The sequence below is a fragment of the Equus przewalskii genome, chromosome 6 (genome assembly GCF_037783145.1).
Source record: "Equus przewalskii isolate Varuska chromosome 6, EquPr2, whole genome shotgun sequence".
In the NCBI taxonomy this organism is placed as follows: domain Eukaryota; kingdom Metazoa; phylum Chordata; class Mammalia; order Perissodactyla; family Equidae; genus Equus; species Equus przewalskii.
Window position 1 is genome coordinate 17,312,672 of NC_091836.1, and position 20,713 is coordinate 17,333,384.

The window sequence follows — 20,713 nt, forward strand, 5'->3', positions numbered from 1 at the left end:
TAAAGAGACTATTTCCAGGTATTCTTTAATTATCTAAGATCATACTTGAAATTAGTTCAACATGATGTATATTTTGAATAGCCATAAAATAGACGTGTCTTCAGGTTCTAAAGTAAAAATGCACAGTCCCCCTAATCAAATTAGACAAAGACGAAAGACAAACGTGTTCACTCAGGGTACTCTATGTTTACTCTACTGCTCTGTATTATATTTTGGCTTTCAAAGGTATTTGTTTATAGTGTAGAGTGAGCACTTACCATTCCTTTTGAACACCACCATCTGAACCTCTTTCCCACCTTGGGGGCTCTCCCACGTTATGAGGCAGAGCCCATTCCTCACTATGGGAGCTAAAAGTGCCAGATGCTTCCTTTCTCAGACACCTTGCATCATAGGCATGGGCCCATGACCCAGACTCTGCCTAAGGGGAGCAATGCCCCTTGACCAGTACTGGGGGGTCGGTGGGGCTAGCTTCAAGAGTCTGGACCTGGTGGCAGCAGTAGAGGTGTCTACACTGGACCAACCATTTTAAGGGTTATTTTTGGCTATGTAACCTCTAAACCCAGTTCTCTAGCGCTCCTGGAAATTGTGTGGGTTACCTTCAGAACAAGTTCCTTGTCTGCTTAAATAGGCAGAGCTAGTTTCTGTTCCTTGTGATAAACTTTTGACTGGTAGAGGGTGCGAGTCCATGCTTATGTTGGCATATTGGTCAGTCTTTAGGACCTGTTGAACACAAAACACCCTGAAAGGCACGAAAGGAAACGTTTATTCATTCTCTGAGTATTTCTGGAACAAGGCACCTTGCTTGGCATTGGACAGAAGGAAAGGCACACAAATCTGGTATTTTCAAATTAGTGCTACGGGGACAAGTAGGAGGAGGTAGGGATGCCACAGGCAAACAGGTGGAGGCAGAGATCCTTCTGTGGATCTACTGATTCTAAAGATTGATTTAGTTTGGAGATGAAGAGTTAGGATAAGAAAAGGTGCTTTTGGGGAAAATATTGTATTTCATCAATTCCAAGAGGCAAATTTTTTTCGTCTTAACATTTATGAAATTAGGAAACATTGTTAGAGTGTGCCATGTTTTAGTTGCCACTTTTTTCTCCTCAGCCCATCTATCATTTTTCACTGAATCTAAGATGTCATTGATATATACTATTATATTTTTTATCACTAAGAAAAAAGCTCAGTAGTAATTACTAAAAAATGACAATACCTAACACCACACTGGGGCCTCTAGAGTAGAGGATTTAAAGAGACCCTAAGAGAACTAAGTCAGTTGTGGAAATGGTATGGGTTAAATACCAAAATCCTGCTCGTTGTTGTAATTTCCCAAAGTTGTTGAAGAGGAATGGATTTACCTCTAACTTCTGTTATGAACAAATTCAGGTACTAATCATCATGTCCTTGCTTGGCTGGAAAAAATGCCCAGTATACTTACAGTGATTCCCAGTGGTTGGCACCTTTTTTTTTGGTAACTTTTTTATTTGGAAAATTTCAAATATATATAGAAGTAGACAGAATAGTGTAATGGATCCCAATATTCAGTAATCACCAACTCATGACCATTGCTTTTTGATTTCACCCCTAACTCTCTATCTACCCCGTTTTATTTTGAAGCAAATGCTAGGCACGTATCGTACCATTTGTAAATTTTTCAGTGTGTATCTCTAAAAGATAATGACTTTTCAAAAACCCGTGGTCACAGTATCATTATTACATGCCTGAAAAAGGTATCTATAATTTGTGGCATTTTTAAAATAAACAAATATTGTATTTATTGTAATTAGGTTTTAAGATGCTTTTGCTTTGGAAGTTTTTAAAAAGAAAACCAAATTAGGTCCACTTCAATGTCCACTGATTTCTTTTTAAGAAATGTATATAATGCTGACAGGTCATAGAGTAGCTCTGTAATAATATTTATCTTGATTTTCCATTCTGAAGCTTTCTTTTGAATATGTTCTCTGGTCAGGATTTGTACAAAGAATATACACTCATGTGTCACTTAATAATGTGGATACGTTCTGAGAAATGCGTCGTTAGGCAATTTCGCTGTTCTGTGAACATCACAGAGTGCACTCACACAAATCTAGATGGTATAGCCTACTACATACCTAGGCTATATGGTATTCATCTTATGGGACCACTGTCATATATGCAGTCTGTCACTGACTGAAACGTTATGAAGTGCACGACTGTACTGAAGTTCTTGCCATTTCCAAAGCAATCCTCAGAAAAGTCCTATCTATCCCTCTATTATTTTTGTTCCCAAAGGGAGGATTCATAGTTACTGTATCAAATAACTTGGACATTCTGTTAGATAATGGGCACACATCACATTGAACCATGTCAACATTTGTTAACTCAAACTCTTCCACTTTCCTATTAAATATTTTCAGTGCATCTTCATCTATGTCAAATCTAACATACAACCTGCAATGCGTGGCCTGGTTGGATACTGTTCTAGAAGTAGCTTTTCAAATCCATCCATTTGTTGCAGGTGACTCTCTGGTTCTTTGAGCCTTAGTTTCTTTTTCTTTTCTTTTTTGTTGAAGTGTGGGTTCACAGGGTTTAAGGGCACTGGACCTCAGGAGGCTGGAAGCATCTCCCTGTGTGTGTCCTCTCTTTTACATTTAAGTTTTTGTTTTTATCAAAGTAATACTCACACATCATTTAAGACATCATATAATTATAAAACATTATAATGGAAAATAGCAATCCTCTTACCCTAATCCATCTCCATTCCAGATTTGTTTCTCATAAATACCCACTTTAATTCTTTTAGCTGTTTCTTCTGGTGGGTTCAACCTTACTTTTAAATAGTCAGCTTATACTGCTATTTCTCAATTTTTTTAAAGTATTAGATCCACTGATTTTTTCCTATTGAAATGAAGATTTAACTTTCATATGTAACTCCTCTGTCTTACACACATGCACTTCTTCCTCAATTCTCCCAATATTACTAATTTTGTTAATATTATAACAAATTAAATTAATTAGTTAATAACAAAATAAGTGTAAATTTTGACAATGTAAATTTTATTTACATTTGATTATACAGTAGTCCCCTCTTATCTACAGGGAACACGTTCCAAGACCCCCAGTGGATGTCTGAAACTGTGAACCCTATATATGCTATATTTTTTCCTATACATACACATTTAAGGTGTAACAGCAAAACTAGCAAGAATTTCTTTTTCTTTCTTCACAATTTCACAGATAGAAGATTCTTTCTTACCATAGATCTTAACAACCTGAGTATACAATTTGTTTTTCTTTCCTTATTAAATCTAGAACTTTCACCTTTTCACTTAAAGGGAGTGCTTTATGGCTTCTCTTTGGCATATCCAAATTGCCAGCATCATTACTCTTGTGCTTTGGGGACATTTATTAGGTATAATAAGGGTTACTTGAACAAAATCACTGCAACAGCCGATTTGATAAGCGAGATGGTTATTAAGTGACTAATGGGCAGGTACAAATATAGCGTGGACATGCTGGACAAATGGGTGATTCATATCCTGGGTGGGATGGAACAGGAGGATGCCAGACTTCATCACGCTACTCAGAACAGTGTGGAATTTAAAACTTATAAACTGCTTATTTCTGGAATTCTTTGTTTAATATTTTTGGTCTATGGTTAACCACAGGTAACTGAAACCAAGGAAAGGGAAACTGCAAATAAGGCAAGACTACTGTATTTTCTTTTTGTACAACTTTTTGTTTTCTCAAGTATTAGTACTTGGCCTATTTTTACTTGCTTATTTTTCTATTACACATATCACAAATTTATCCCCAAACCAATAGAACTGTAAATATTTTCTCCATACAGTCAGACATGTCAAAAAATCTGTCAGTTCCAGTTTTTTTCATGGAGACATCCTTTTTTTAAGCCCTCATTCACCATCATTCTGAGAGTTCCTTTCACCATTCTCCAGTAGGGAACCTTCTGATTCCTGGGTCCAATGTCTTTCTCATTCCCCATCTTCATTTTGGTGGAATGCTTCCTTTAGAAGCTCCTAAAAAGGCATGCTTGGGAGGTACATGGAAGGCCTTGTGTGTCTCAAATTGTCTTCATTCTCCCTTCATGCTTAATATTTTGGCTGGGTATATAAATCTAAATCAGAAAGAATTTTTTCTCAGAGTTTTTATTCCTGCTTCTATGTTCCTCTTGACAAATTGGACACTTCTGATTCTTAGCCCTTTGTATGTTTATTTTCACTCCCCTGCTGGAAACTTTTATGTTGTGGAATTTCATCATGACGTGCTTTGGTGAGGATCTTTTGTCATTTAAGGATCTGTGTGCCCTGTGGGCCTGTTTGATCTAAAGACTCATGTTCTTTAGTTCTTGGAGAGTTTCTTGTATTATTTGTTTGACAGTCTTTTCACATACATTTTCACTTTTCTTTCTCCCTGGAATGACTGTTATATGGATGTTGATTCTTTTTCTCGCCAATTTTCTCCCATTTTTCATCTTTTTGTCAATTTCTTCTTGACAGATTTCCTCAAATCTGGAAGATTTGTTCAACTTGATCTTTCATTTCTGTCATTTAAGAAAAGTTCCATAAACATTTTCTTATTCTCTGAATGTTCATTTCTATTATTTCTTGTTCCCTTTTTTCTTATATTTATGAAAATTAATTATGATGTATTATAGTTTTCTTCTCTTTGCATTGCCTCTGTTTCTTCTAAATTCCCTTTTTCACCTTTCTTTGTTTTGAGTCTTTGTAATTCACTCAAGTTAGAAACTTTCTTTCATTGTCTGATAGTCTCTGGCTATATGTTCATATTTAAGGTGGAGGCACTAAAATGCCGTTTGGAAGCTTTCTGTGGGTTAGGGGTGGCTTCTTGACCATTTGGCTTCACAGTAGTCCCATTAGAGGTTGCTGCTTCATTGGGGGAAATCCACATGTGTCTTGGGTAGTTTCCTGAGGGATAAATCTCCAATAACCTATGAAGTAGCATTCTGGCTGCTTCTGTTCTGGGAGTTGAGTGGAAGAAGAAGCCTGGATAAATCTTACATTTGTCATGTAGACTTTCACATGACCTTCTTGTATTCAGTGTGACAGCTCAAGCGCATTTTCTCGTGTCTGAACCTTCAGAGCCTTTCTGGCTCAACCTCTTCAGGAGGAAACCTCACCTCTTCTGATAGAATGGAGAGGGTCTGCAGTTTTCTTAGCACCCAGTAACCTGTTTGCTTCCAGGCCCCTGGAAACACCCCAATTTGTTCGGACCTTCCTGTCAAATGTTTCTAGATAGATGACCTCACTATATTCTGATTATATGAAAGTGAAAACTTTGCAAAAAGCCTCAGTTTAGATTGGTTAAACCATATCCATTTAATGTTAATGCAAACATGAGTTTACCATTCTTTTATTGTGGTTTTATTTAGAAATTTAATTTTTAAAACTAAAATATATAGGAGGCTGGCCTGGTTGCATAGTGGTTAGGTTCACATGCTCTGCTTCAGCGGCCTGGGGTTCACAGGTTTGGATTCTGGGCATGGACCTATACACTGCTCATCAAGTCGTGCTGTGGTGGCGTCCCACATACAAAATAGAGGAAGACTGGTGCAAATGTTAGCTCATGGTGAATCGTCCTCACCAAAAAAACCCCACTAAAATATATAATTGAGAATGCACAACATCTAGATTATTTTTGTGGGAAAATGGATTAATATTTACGTTTTGGAATTTCTTTATTCTTTTATAGATTAAAAAAAATTTCATCAGTACTGCTCTCCCTGCTTTTCTTCCTCCATGAAAACAGTACATACATGTAGGTGACCACAGTGAAAGCCAGAAAACCACTGTCCCTTTGAAGCGGATCATAAATATATTTGCAGGCAACCCCAAATTCTGTGGCCTGCATAGCCTCCATTGCTATAAATCACAAAAATAAACTCTGGATGAGTGTTTTATTTCTGAAGAAGGGAAAAAACCTTAGCGGTCATTTTAGTGAGTGTCAGCAGAGCGTTTTTCAAGCTAATCACCAGAGAAGGAGGAATGGAAAGTTCTGGAATGTGGCCAGAGGGAGATTGTTATGCATGAGCATTATATTTCTAATATGACGTGTGTGAAATGTAAATGCACAATTTGAAAGATTTTTCATTTCTCTGGGATAGTAAATTTTCATATTGCTTGCTCTCTCTCCTTACATGCCCCCTGTATAAAGTCAAAATTGTGCTCTATATATGTTTCAAATGCTCATAAATAGCCTTAGAAATTTTTCTTTACCTTCTCTTCTCTCCCCTCCCATTCCCTTCCCTCCTCGTTTCACGTGGTAGGTCTGACTGCGTTATATCCTTTGCAGACAGGGTCCCTCATCTGTGTAGGTCTCCCTTGCACTGACAGTGCTGCTTAGAACTTGACAAAATATGAAGCGTGATACAAACTTAGCCATTATCTTAATTGCTAATTTAGACTCGTTTATTCACCCAATTTGAATCTGACACTTGGCCCACCTGATTTAAGAAGACTGACCTCCTTGTGTGTTTTTGCGGGTCAGCTCAGCTAGAGCCAGCCCCTCACTTGGCAGGGCTTACCGGCTACTCCTTAGCCGTAAGACATCTGTGCCCTTGCCTGCTGTTCCCACAGAGACGTGCTTCCTGCTGAGGTCAGCCTTGTTTTGGAGAAGTTTCTCTAAATGCATACATACAAAGCATAGTAGAGAATTGATGGGAGCTGTGAGCTGAATTAATCACATCTTAAAACTAGCTTGGGGCCAGCGGTTAAGTTCCCGCACTCCACTTCAGTGGCGTGGGGTTCACCAGTTCAGATCTGGGGCATGGACATACACACCACCATCAAACCACACTGTGGCAGCATCAGACATAGAGGAACTAGAAAGACTTACAATTAGGATATACAACCATGTACTGGGGCTTTGGGGAGGAAAAAAAAAAGCGGAAGATTGGCAACAGATGTTAGCTCGGGGCCAATCTTCCTAACCAAAAAAAAACTACCTTGGCTTCAGTTATCTGTAAGTTTTGGCCTGTATCAGACTGGTGCCTTTCTCCTCCATTTTATCCTCTCCATCTAAATATAGCCTTCACCGAAGAAAGGGTGCAAAAAGAGAAGCCTATATCTGTTTCTTTCGCAGATCTCTGCCTGCCTGCCTGACTGAGGGATGTTACCATTTTGATTTCACTAGCCTTGAGCAGGGCGCAAGTACATTCTGTGAGACCATTCAAGAGGGAAACTGAAATTCCCACATAGTGAAGATAACTTACTTAGAGTTGATTACTGTCATCAGGAAATTTTCTCAATTATTTTTAGAAAATATTTAAAGTGACATAGTATAATAAAAACACAGGATAAAGGGAACTGAACTAAATTGGCCACAAGCTCTCTTCTAATACCCAGAGCAGCTTTCGATCAATCTTATTTTTAGGGGAGAAAACTATAAAAGTTATTATTTATGAATTTGTGATTCAATATGACATTGTTTCTTTCTTCTTCCACCTGAAATAAAAGAATAGCTCAAACTGAGGAAATTAAATCGGTGGCAAATAATTTCTATGTTGCCGATCTTGACTTTATCATCTGCAGAGTGAAGTTGTGTGTGCCTCCCTTCCCCAGCTGCTAAACTGAGGGGTTTTTTTACTACTACTATAAAATGTTGACCAAACTTGCCCTTTTTAATCTAGATTCAGGGTAGGGGGAGTGACGTGTTTTCATCTTCTGATTAGCATTAATTACAGTACGTTTTGTTTTGAGGTTAACCTATTTGGTTAATTTTTTTCTCCTAGTGGTGTCATAGCATGAAAAGAAAACAACAAAAACAAGAAGCAATTAGGGAAATCTAAAGGAGAACGGAACTTATTTTCCTTTGCAATGAATTCCAGAAAACTAATTTACGTTACTATTTATCTCTTACATAAATTTGGAATATTTTACCCACCATTAGATATATTTTATGTTTGCTAAAAAAAATAAATAAATATTTTTACCTACAAAGGAAAAGGTGCAATGTATTATGAAAACTAGACCATACAGAGGTAGACTGAAAGAAAACTGAGGGAAAATGCCAGTTTGAAGAGCCTGTCACCCTGAACATGACTCAAAGAATAATTTGGGGAGAATGAAATCACCACACGGATAGCAGTGTGGACCAGGAGCCTGAATTTCACTGGATTTTCTAAACCCAAGGGAGCACTAGATTTACATTGGGGGGAGAGAGGGGATATTTTTATTATTAGTTATATCAGAATTACTCTGTCAAGGATTTATATGTCCTTGAAATGTGGCCTCCATGAAGAATACAAAGCCCATAATTTTTTTTGAGGAAGATTAGCCCTGAGCTAACATCTGCCACCAATCCTTCTGTTTTTGCTGTGGAAGACTGGCCCTGAGCTAACATCCATGCCCATCTTCCTCTACTTTATATGTGGGAGGCCTGCCACAGCATGGCTTGCCAAGTGGTGCATAGGTCTACACCTGGGTTCCAGACCGGCGAACCCTCAGCCGGTGAAGCGGAAGGTGCAAAATTAACCCCTGCGCCACTGGGCTGGCCCCTAAAACCCATACTTTTTGACTCTGTTATATAACTTCTTCCCATAAAATCTTCATGTTTAGAAACTTTCAGCTCTGTAGTACATCTGCTTCCAGAAAGGAAAGAGGCTTCTTTTCAGTGGCACTGTTATTCAAGAGCTATCCCCTAGCTAGCTCCCAGAGGAACTCTCTTACATTTTGAGTTGCAGGTGTACATCCAGGCCTTGGTTATCCCCAGCTCTGCAGTTTCCTTTGAATTGGATACACTGTACATTCTCTTCATTCTTGTATCAATTCAGAATTTTACCTCAGTGGTTTCCAGAGGCAGCACAGAAAGGTAACGAACAACACTGCCTCAGGAGCCAGGCTACTAGGGGTTTGAATCCCACCTCTGCCACATACCAGCTGTGTGACCTTGGAAGCTTCCTGAACCTCTCTGTTCCTCAATTTTCTCGGCTGTAAAATGAGGATATTATTATTATTTGTTTTATAGGATATCTGGTAAGCGAGTTAATATAAATAAAGCCCATAGAATATTGCCTGGTGCATGGTAAGCACTTTGTAAATAATAGCTTTTATTCATAAGACTGTAAGTTAAGACCATTTTAAAAATTAAATTTTATTTTTAAATGTACTCTATACAACATTTTTTAAAAAACTGGGACAATCCCAAATTAGGCAAATTATAAGAATAGAACAGTATTTACTTTGTGAATTGCCTTTTATTTATGTACAAACATTGAGTCCACAAAGCATTTTGGTTGTCATAGAGGATGCAGTCAGTCCGAGTTTGGAGGGCTACATAGAAAGCAGCGTTTTTCATCTCATGTGGGGATTATGATTTTAAAGACAGGAGTTCTGTTCCCTCTAGTTGAGTCTCTAATTTATTCCCTGGGATGTTCAATAGATAGATCAGCTTCTAAGAGGTAGGGTCACCCCAGTGGTACTTTACAAAGAGCCTCGGGGAGCTGCTCCCTCGAAGGAGGCAGAGCAAGCTCCTTGATGCCGGGCGAGAGGACGAGTTTTCAGAAGCAGCAGCCCACTCCCCGCTGCCCCTCTCCTCTCAGCTGGAGAAAAGGTACAAGGGCGCACAGCCCCACACGCAGCGCTGAGGCGTCCATTGATCTCTGGAGGGGTTTGATCCACCGAGCGCAGTCGTTTGATCCTGCCCTTCGGCGTAGGTCGGGGCAGCGGGCCCGTCCGCGAGGGAGAAGTTACTGCAGACAGGCTGAGAGGCTCAGGAAGCCCAGAATTACGATCACATCGTTTATTTTAATTAAACAAAGACCTACAAAGTTTTTTTTTTCTTTCAGTGGAGAGATTTTTAGTTTGTTTTATTAGTGCTGTTATTGATCAGGGCTGTTACAGAAGTGCATTTCTCTAAAAGGGTACAGAGTTCATTTCAACAAATCTGTGTTGAGCGCTCTGTTAACCTAAACGTACAGAACCAAAATGGGAGGCAGAGAGGTGTTTATTTGGGGATCAAAGAATTGTAATTCAGGGAGCACAGATTCAGGTAGAAATTCAAATAGTGTCCCGCTAGGGAGTAAAAGTCAGGGGCTTTTAAAGGCATAGAAGGGAGCTTTGCACTGCAAAGAATGTTAATTGGGGTTGAAGGCAGAAAACTAATTTTGGCTAAATAGAATTGATTGCTAAAGCTAGCTAGAGGGAGGCAAAAGGCCGTCACTGCAGCGAGCTGCAGGTTCAAAATTCCTGTTCTGCTCCACGAGGACGTGCCTATGACCCATTTCCTTAAAGGCGTCAGGGCTCCATGTTAAAGCTCTTAAAGGTAAATGACTCTGTTTTGTTTCTCATTTCACAACTCAATGTGCCAGGCATTGTATCAGGCCCTGGGGCTTCTCTGGTGCCCTAGAGGAGCAGGTAGTCCAAAGGGGAGAAACCGATCCTTTTAGAACAATAGGAGAGATTTAAAATACAGCAGGTATTTTCCACCTCAGGTTAAAAACCCCTCTGGAGAGGAAGGTGTCGGGAAAGGAGAGCTGACAGAGCGGTTTTCGTGCTCTCCTTGCATGCTGGGAAACAGGTGGCATTGGACTTAATGTCTGACCAAACAAGAGCGAACTTGATGTAAATACTACCTCAATCAATCTGAACTAAACAAAAAGTATCAGTGTTTTTCAATTAGTGAGACAGATATAAACAAGGCAAGTAACTTACATTTAATAGAGTTAAAGTCAACAGGCTGGTGGGTAAAATACTTGAGAAGCCTATCAGGGCTACCATTTTGTTAGCGCTGTGTGCAGACAGAAGCAAACTCAAGTTTTCCTCGACCTTCGGCCCTGCCCAGCCGCTGGAGAAATGCTGCTTTGCCTACAAAGGAGGCCTAACGCAAAGGAGTCGATTAGCACAGCGCCACTCGTGGAAGAACAACGTGGAGGACATTGCTCTTCTGTAGTGACTCCCTGGGTATCATACGTTGCGCACCAAGTATGATTTGTTCCATGTTCCTGCCTTTTACACAGATTGTCTAGTTAACGGTAAATAGGATATTAACAAGTATGCCTCCTTCAAAACAAAGCTAGATTTAAAAGTAAACTGTAATTCTTTTTTTTTTAAGGTATCCTTTTTGGCGAGGAAGAGTGGCCCTGAGCTAACATCTGTTGCCAATCTTCTTCATTTTTTTTTCTCCCCCCAAAAGCCCCAGTACATAGTTGTATATCCTAGTTGTGCATGCTTCTAGTTGTTCTATGTGGGATGCCACCACAGCATGGCTTGATGAGCGGTGTATAGGTCCGTGCCCAGGATCCAAACCAGTGAACCCCAGGCTGCTGATGTGGAGCATGCAAACTTAACCACTATGCTGCCGGGCCGGGCCCTCTTTTTGTTTTTCTACAGAAAACATTTAGAGAAGTTATTTAAGGAATACCAACGAGCAGTGCCTTAGATACCATTTGCACAGGCTTTCTTCTACCACCAAAGCCCTTTTTGGTGTTTTCTCATCAGGGGACAGATAATTGGAACTAATTGCTGTCTTTGTTTCCTGTTTGGGTGACAGATAATTAGAACTAATTGTTATTTTTCTTCCCTTCACTTTTCCTATCCAATCAGTAAGTCCAATTGATTCTACTTTCCAAATATTTTCCACTTCTGTTTACTTCTTTCCATCACCACTGTCATTGTCCCAGTTCAGGTCACAAGTTGCCAGAATTCATTTTAACAGTCTCCTAATTGATTCTTCACTTATCAAAATGATCTTTTACTTTAGAGGAGGCTGTAATAAAGAATGGCTGGGGCTGGCCCCATGGCATAGTGGTTAAGTTCACGCACTCCACTTTGGCAGCCCAGGGATCACAGGTTTGGATCCTGGTGCAGACCTACACACCGCTCATCGAGCCATGCTGTGGTGGTGTCCCACATACAAAATAGAGGAAGATTGGCATAGATGTTAGCTCAGGGCCAGTCTTCCTCACCAAAAAAGAAAGAAAGAAAGAAAAGAATGGCAAAATATTAATACGATGAGCAATGAGTATTGCTCATTGAATGCATATCACATATCTGTTACTATGCTAAGCACCTTACATGCTTTGGTTCATTCAGTCCTTAGAACAACCCTGCAAGGTAGTTATAATTACTCTCCCCATCTAACAGGGAAAAAACTGAATCCTGGAGAGGTTAAGCAACTTGTCTGAAGCTACTTGGCTAATTGGAAATCCCAAATATGAACTCTCTGTCTCCAAAACTTGTACCCTTAATCACCATGCACACTCTCTGCCATATTTGCCAAATCTCCCCTTAAATAATAGTAAGGCTCCTTTACAGTATTAAACTATTTTGCATTATCCAGCACAATGCTGGGCACAGAAATGTTCAAGAAGTTTTTTGAAATGGGTGGATTCAGGAACCCCCAGGTACAGGGAGGAAGCTGAAGGATTATGTTACTTCATTTCTCCCACATCACTATGAAATGAGATTTTTAGGTAAATCAGTTTTCTAGCTAACTGAAATTCAAACATTTAAGGATAAAGTTTTTTTTTAATTTCAATAAAGTCTTTCTAAACTATATTCTATTCTTTATTACCTTAATAGCATGACAATTCTAATTTAATAATATCCTAATGACAAAGAAATATTTTACAAACAACAGGTGTTGTGTATGCTACTTAGTTATTCCTTCTGGGCTGTGCTTTTGTTTACCATCTGTATACTGAGGAATCCTAACTCTTTGTGTCCAACCTGGACTGCTATCCTGACCTTCAGATCCATGTATATCCACACTACCACTTGACTCTGCAAACTCAAAATGTCCCAGACATCCCCAAATACACCCAGACACCGAACCTGCATCTCCACAATTCTGTGTCTTAGTAAAGATTCCACTGTCTACCCTGTTGCCAGCCACAAACGTGGGCATAATGTTTGACTCCTCCTTCTCCTTCTCTAACTTCCACTCAATTAACAAAAATTCAATTGATTCTACCCTCTAAATATCTCTCAAATCCATCCACTTCTGTCTCTGTCCATTGCCTTATCCTGCCATTATTATCTTTGCCTGGATTATTGTAACAACCTTCTAAAGGTGTCTCTACCTATAATTTCACCACAATCCAATTTATTCTCCATGCTACAATCACATACATACATACTACAATACACAAGAGTATATTTTTAAAACTAGAAATCTGATTATGTTGCATCTCAGTTTGAAAACTTTCAATAGTTTCTCATTGCTCATGGGATAAGAGTCAAACGTCTGTAATATTGCTTACAAAGCTTTTGATGATCTGACCGTTTCTTGCCTTTCCATATCCAGCCGTCCCTGCTTTAACTTGTCCCTCTCACTGAGCAACTCACTAGTAGATTGAACATTTTCTCCTCCACACATTGTGTGTTTGCATTTAGGACTTTGTATATGCTATTTGGGGAACCCCCTGACTCCTACATCTAGGATAGGCATCTCGCATCTCATTGTCACAGCACCCATTTTCGTTTGTAATACAGTAGTCCCCTCCTTATCCACACTTCCAGTTACCTGCAGTCAACCACAGTCTGAAAATATTAAATGGAAAATTCCAGAAGTAAACAATTCATAAATTTTAAATTGCATGCCAGTTCTGAGTAGCAGGATGAAATCTCACACTGTCCCACCCCCTCCAGCCTGGGACAAGAATCATCCCTTTGTCCAGCATATTCATGCTGTATACGCTACCCGCTCATTATTCACTTAGTAGCCATCTTGGTTATCAGATTGACTGTCATGGTATCACAGTGCTTGTGTTCAAGTCACCCTTATTTTACTTAATAATGGCCCCAAAGCCCAAGGGTAGTGATGCTGGCAATTCAGATGTGCCAAAGAGATGCCATAAAGTACTTCCTTTAAGTGGAAAGGTGGAAGTTCTCAATAAGGAAAGAACAAAATGTGTAAGCTGATGTTGTTAACATCTACAGTAACTTTTATTACAGTATATTGTTATAATTGTTCTATTTTCTTATTAGTTATTGTTGTTAATCTCTTACTGTGCCTAATTTATAAATTAAACTTTATCACAGGTATGTATGCATAGGAAGAAGCATAGTATATGTAGGATTTGGTACAATCCGTAGTTTCAGGCATCCACTGGGGGTCTTGGAACTTAGCCTCCTCAGATAAGGGGGAACAACGGTACTGTGTTTAAGTACCTGTTTGTTTTCCTGTATCATCTTCTCTCCTTTCCTCCCTCAAGACTGTTGGATCTAGAGAGTGGAACTGATGCCTCTCTTGTTCACCCTGTATCCCTAGGCCTAAGTCTGTGTCTAGAGCATAAGCACTAACATATGGTAATAATTTTTAAATTTTAGAATAGTTTTAGATTTACAGAAAAGTCCCAAAGATAACACAGAGAGTTCCCTTTACAGCACCCAGTTTCCTTTATTGTTAACATCTTACATTAATTTATTTGTCACACTAATGGACCAATATTGATAGCTAATTATTAAATAAAATCCATGCTTATTCACATTTCCTTAGTTGTTACCTAATGTCCCTTTTCTCTCCCAGGATCCCCCCCAGGGTACCACATTACTTAGTTGTCATGTCTCCTTCGGCACTTCTTAACTGGCAGTTTCTCAGGCTTGCCTTGTTTTTGATGATCTTGAGAATTTTCTCTAGTCTATTTCTTCCTGACTCATTCCAACTTGCAGCTTTGTAGGCAGCTTCTGGTGTCTTCCTTGTCAGAAGGAAGAAAACCAATAACCTGATATTGTAGACTTTGTGAAAGTAAATTGTAAACTGAGAAGAGCTAGACAAATATAAAATCTTACTGTTTAGTTCACAGTGCCAAAAAAAAAAAAAAATGGGGCCGGGGCATATCGTTCATTTGATTGGCTCTTAAATAGCTATTTTTTAGCTTAAAGACATTGCCAGTTGCTCCTAGTTATTTTTGAGTTGTACTTCTGGAAGGTTGAGGCTGCCACATTTAAAACCGTCAGATATCTGGAAATCAGGTAGTTAATTTTATGATTCTTCATTTTTATTTATTTTTTTACAAATACTATTCTTCTGGTTATAGAAATAATACCCAAAATAGAGAAAAAGCTTACTATTGAAGAGATTGCTCATGAAACTAATAATTCTTCTAGCAAGCGACTTAAAATGAAAGACTAATTGTATAATTATAAGTGAAAGGCTTTAGCTATGATTTCCATCCATTGAATTGCGTTGCTATGTGGGCAGTTCGGTTGATAATGTTCTGTGTGCATAGCGTGTTGTCTGCTTACTAAGATAAGCAGAAATTTTGGGTTTGGGATTTCCAGCCCCCATAATAGTAAATATATCTAATTTCTTCCCACAGCTTACGCTTACTTTGCTAAAGGCAAATTTGGAAGCAATTACTTGAGAACAGTTTGGATAAGATCTGGATAATCAAAACAGGCACAATGAAGCACTTCCTGAGGTAAGTGTGTAGGGTTCCCTGGACAAGCCCTCTAAAATAGAGAAACTTCCTTGCCAATTAGGATAATATTTCAATTCACCATGTGATTCTGTAACCAGGTCTCTTGGGATTGCATAAAATAGCATTGTATTTTGGCTAAGAGTAATTTGGTCACAAGGTTTCTCTGCTAACTCCATATGCATATTATATTGAGAGCACTTAAAAGTAGTAGATTACAAAACATTACAAGACTGCACGGGGCAGGGAGTACTTTGGACAACCTCACACCACGTCTGTCTCTAAAGAATGGTGTGCTGCTGACCTTGAGGTTGAGGTTTGAGGAATTAGTAGTCTAGGAATCAATGTAATTTGTGTAGAATCATTTTCCTGAGATAAGGAATTTTAAATATTTCTTAATTTAGATTTCAGTTGGCTGGCCAATCCACACAGGCATTTTAAAATGTTCATTTTTGGTAAAAAGCAAATGTTCTAAGTCTTGCTGTTCCTGCCTCAGTGATGCCTCTGAAATCCGCGTTAATTGTTGACTCCCTGAAGATTGTGCTGTGTGGAGTGCTGTACATGTCAGTGGGTTTGGGAGTGATCTTGTTTTGTTTCGAAAGCCATATGGCTGGACCTATAGTTAGAATTATTTCCAAGAATGTTGACTGCCATTCACAATTCTATTAATGAAATTCTTGGAGAAATTTTTAATCATATTAAAACACAACAAAATAAAGTTAGTCTGGTCCTGAAAGTTAGAAAATAAAACACACCTCGCAGAATATTGAGTCTCTTTCCCTCAAGATGGCGGCCTACCCCTATTACACATTCTCACCCCTTGCACTGGCTTGTTTTCTCTAAGCAAATGATTAGTGGGCTTCTTCTTTTAGGGAAGTGACAGTTCTTTCAGTGGCTGCATGAAGGTTTTCTTTTCCCCACTGGTTTTGGTTGTATCATTGTTTCTGAAGCACCTAGATCAGTTTTTGCGGGATTCATTATCTTTTGCTGCTGGATCTTAGAACTGTGAAAACTTCGCAGGAGGTCACTATTAAACCATTTACAGGCATTAGCATTTGTTTTATTCTGTAGAATACTCTTCATTCTGTTTATCTCAGCCATGTAAAACGAAAGTATTTGAAAAATCACTAGGACATTTGCCAGCAAAATATTTGATCTGATACGGTTTTTTGGTTGCCATGGTAATTAACCCATCTGTTTACACATTCATGAAAAATTGGTATTTATGAATCCCTCCTGAATGTAAACATGGTGTCTTTTAGCTGTAGAATCATGTGAACAGAACGATTTAGTGTTAGATGAAGCTTAGAAGTCAGGAGATCCCTTTGTAAAAGAGAAGATGGCTATGATGAGGTTTGCACCAACCCTTGTACTACTGGATTTCTTCTTTAGCATCTTGTTTTAGAAAAACTTGAGTGGCCTCAAAACCAGCCATTTTAGGAGAAATAGCAGCCCTGGTTTCTGTTAGTTTTTTGTTAGATTGAATAGATGCAACACTGTGTTTAGTAGAGATTATAACATTTTAAAATTAATTTGTATCTGATGATTTAAAACAGATGCAGGCAAGATCTATCACACAGAGCAGCTCCAGGGATGTTGGAACTAGCATATCCCTGTCAGTTATGTGTTCTGACACAAATTTTTCTCTTTTAATTTGGCACATATATTTCACAAATATTACTTGACATTGATTATTTATGTGAAACTGAAGCTAGATAATAGATTACACATTAAGAAAGAAACTTGAGGATTTTTATTGACCATTGATTCTGAAATAGTAAAAGGAAACTTGATCATTGCTCCTCTTTAGTTGATTATTGCTTTTGGCTTTGTTTTTTGGTTTTGGTTTTGGTTTTTAATGCTTTTTATTAAGTTACAATGTGTGTGTATTCATTATATGCTAATGTTTATGGAATTTGGAAGGATAAGAGGGCAAGAAGTAATAATCCTGCATTATAAGCTCTATCAGATAATTTAGACTACATTTTATTCCCTATAATCCATTCCCATAGGTATTGGACAATTTTGGCAATCTTTTCATTGGAACCAAAGAGAAGGTTATGTAAACATGGTCTGACTAAATCAGGTGTTAATTCCTGAGCTCAGCAAATATATTTTGCAGAATAAGGAGTTGACTTTCACCGAGATGAATTCAGCATTATTTAAAAGCCCACAGAGTGATTAATCTGTTAATTTCTGAGTTGCTCTGGAACGAAATGCTCCATGTACAGCCCCAGAAGAAAATGAAGTTAATCTTAAGGAAACCAGTTTGTGGGAAAGAATGGGTTTTAATCCACATTAAGATACATGGTACCCAAACTCTGCTCTCTCTAGGTCACTGCTACCGTCAGATATATTAATGGTATAACTACTCAGAGCATAAAGGAGTGGAGAAGATATTTGATGCTTGTTAAAAAAAAATTGTGTGAAATATTAGAAACAAATGCTACAGAATTAGTACACCTGGCTGAAGAGTGTGTTTTAAATCGAGAGTAGATGTGGGATATTGGATAAGTACCCCATTGTCACCCAATATGAGCTTAGCCATGGTCTGCATTAAAAGAAAACAAGGGTTTAAATGGAGAAGAAAGTGTGTCTATGGGTGATCAGAAAAAGAGGGGACACTTTTGAAGCCCAAAATAGAACCGAGGCTTAGGATTTAGTTTGAATAATATATTTTATTAATTTTAATTCAATTGATGTATATAAAAGAGAGGGCCTAAGATTTTCACTGGAGAACTTTTCCCTTGCTAGGATTTAGTTATTGAGATTATATATTTATAGTCATCAAAACATTATTAGTTTTGAGAATTTCTAATACAGGGAATCTTTTAAGTCACTCTGTATAGATAATTGCTGCCAATTATTCCAGCCCCAGGATCTGCATTTCTTGGCCATGGACTTCACTGCATATTTCCCTTCCTTAGGCAGAAGAGAGGAAGGGAGAGCCTGTGCCAAACTCAGCCCCCCAGGGGAGAGGCTTTGAGCAATACAGCAGACTTGTGCCCAAGTCCTGGCTATGAAACAGTTGAGGGAAAAATATATTTTACTCCTATAATTAGGAAAATAAAGGCTTCCAATTAGCAAAAATATCTGTAAGTTGGGTTTTAGAAGTCAGTCACACTTGATCAGTATCTTGGCCCACTGATTTGTTTAGTAAGAATTTACTGCTCACAATTGTAGTACTATTCCACATTTTTAAATATTTTCTAGTAATAACAATTGTAATAAAGTAGGAATTAATATTCCCACTTTACAGCATAGAGCAAGAAGGTTTAGCAAAGTTAAGTAAGTCGCCCAAGGGCACACAGATATTTGAATGCAGGCCTGTCTGAATTAAAAGCTGTTTCTCATCATTTCTGCGTTGCGTTTCCCCCTCACTGCATCCCTGTTGTGAGACGTGAAAGTGAAAAAAGTGATACAAAAGATACAAAAATGAATATGAGGTAGTCTCTGCTCCAAAGTAATATACCACCTGGTAAGATGAGGCACACGCATATAAAACTAAGGTATAGGAAGGGATGTGAGGGGCTGGCCCCGTGGTAGAGTGGTTAAGTTTTCGCGCTCTGCTTGGGCGGTCCAGGGTTTCGCTGGTTCGGATCCGGGGGCGCGGACATGGCACCACTCATCAGGCGTCCCACACAGCACAACCAGAAGGACCTACACCTAGAATATACAACTATGTACTGGGGGGCTTTGGGGAGAAGAAGAAGAAGAAAAAAAAAAGAAAGGATGTGACCAGAGGCATGCTACAGGCACTTTGTGGTATCCAGGGAAGGCTTCACATGGGTGATGTTGAGGGAAAGGAAGGACCAGGCTGCTCATATTTTTAAATAAGGGTAGAGGGTGTGGGAGGTGGCACAGATGCTGTGAACAAAGCCTGAGAAAGTGTGACCAGCTGCCACAAGCAGCAGGAGGTCCAGGTTTGTTGGGGTGAGTAGAAGTTGCAAAGATGAAGTTGGGGGCAGGGCTGGGACACCTTTGCAAGCACGACATAAAACCGCCCAGAAGCGTGGCAATTTTCAGCCAGACCTAAAATGGACCTTAAAGAGAAGGGAGAGTCAGGTGAACAATCTTTTTCCCTTGCAACACGTATCTAGCCTCCCCCTAGAGCCGGAAATCTAGTCCATTCCCTTCACCTTACAAATGAGAAGGCAGAGACCCAGAGAAGCAAAGTGGCTCGTCCAAAGTCACACAGCTCCTAGTGGCAACTTGAGACTAGACTTGAAGTCCGACCTCCAGACGCTTCCCTTTTAAGTGGCAGTATTTCCATTCAGCACACACATACACATGTATCTACACATACATATATTTTAATTAGTTTGTTTGCTGCATTAGAACAAAAACTGTTTCCACCCCCTTGTTGACAGATGTTAACCTGAATAGTTTTCTAGGCAGTTTCCTGTCAGTGCTCACCGGAGCCTGCCTGTCGCCATCAAGCTGCCATCAGAGATTCTCTGAGGCTCCATCATCAGCATCCCAGCTCTCCTGCCCCTTTAATTCCCTCAACTTCTCAGGGCCAACTTTTCGGCCACGTCACTGTTCAAGTCCCTCCTACAGAGCATGAGCAAGATAAATGAAGGCCACAGACACTCAATAAATGTTGATTTGAATTTCATTCATCTAACTGTTGTATTTTTCACTTTTCTTCTGAACTGAGTAAGGCACGCTGGTTTCCCACGTCGTTCTTGCCCTCTTTGTTAGGATAATCAAGAGTCGGCTGTATGGGTAGCAATTATTTCTAAATCAAAAAGAAAAGAAAAAAGAAAAGAGCTGGTTTTACTGTCCAATATCAGAGGAAGAGACTTTCTCTCCTCTGCTTCTCCAACACTTTGGGCAATTTTTTTTTAATAAAATTATCACACTGTTTTTCTGCTTTTTGTTGTTGTTGTCATTTTCCTGGCTAGAGACTGAGTTCCTTGCGGACAGGGATGGCGTGTGGTTTACAATGAAATTAAGTTCTTGACTTATATTCACATTTTCCCTCTGCCGTGATCCCCACTCCTTTTCCTTCTGTACTGCGTGGCCAGTCTTCTCATCTTGTTTTTCTTCAGTTCCTTGAAATAATAAGTAAACTGCCTTTCAGTGATCATTTTAATGTTTTCCCCAGTTCATTTCACATCACTCTCCGTCATCTGCTGCAGGTCTTTAACTCAACAGAAAGAATTTATTCATAATACTGAGAATGGCCTCTCACCTGGTCCTGGTGGGTTTTATATATTTTTTTAAAAGTTATATTATGTGGAGAATCTATAATATTAAGAAACCTGCGCCTTATCCCCTATAGAAGATTCTAAGGCCTATTCTGGATGATGACTTTCTTTTTTATTTTTTTAT

At 39.0% G+C, this 20,713-nt stretch overlaps 1 protein-coding gene and 1 pseudogene across 4 annotated transcripts in view; one reads left to right on the top strand and one right to left on the bottom strand.

The window, feature by feature from the left end:
* Positions 1–20,713, top strand: part of ELMOD1 (ELMO domain containing 1) — a 63,478-nt gene that overhangs the window by 7,040 nt on the left and 35,725 nt on the right. For all 4 annotated transcript variants that reach the window (XM_070623061.1, XM_008540938.2, XM_008540941.2 and 1 more), the window contains exon 2: positions 15,278–15,379. Coding sequence is in view for 2 of the 4 variants with exons in the window: in XM_008540938.2 (XP_008539160.2) it covers positions 15,363–15,379 (17 nt within the window). In the remaining 2 variants the exon portion in view is untranslated. The remainder of the gene's footprint in view (positions 1–15,277; positions 15,380–20,713) is intronic.
* LOC139084046 (rRNA N(6)-adenosine-methyltransferase METTL5 pseudogene) lies at positions 1,806–12,861 on the bottom strand (annotated as a pseudogene).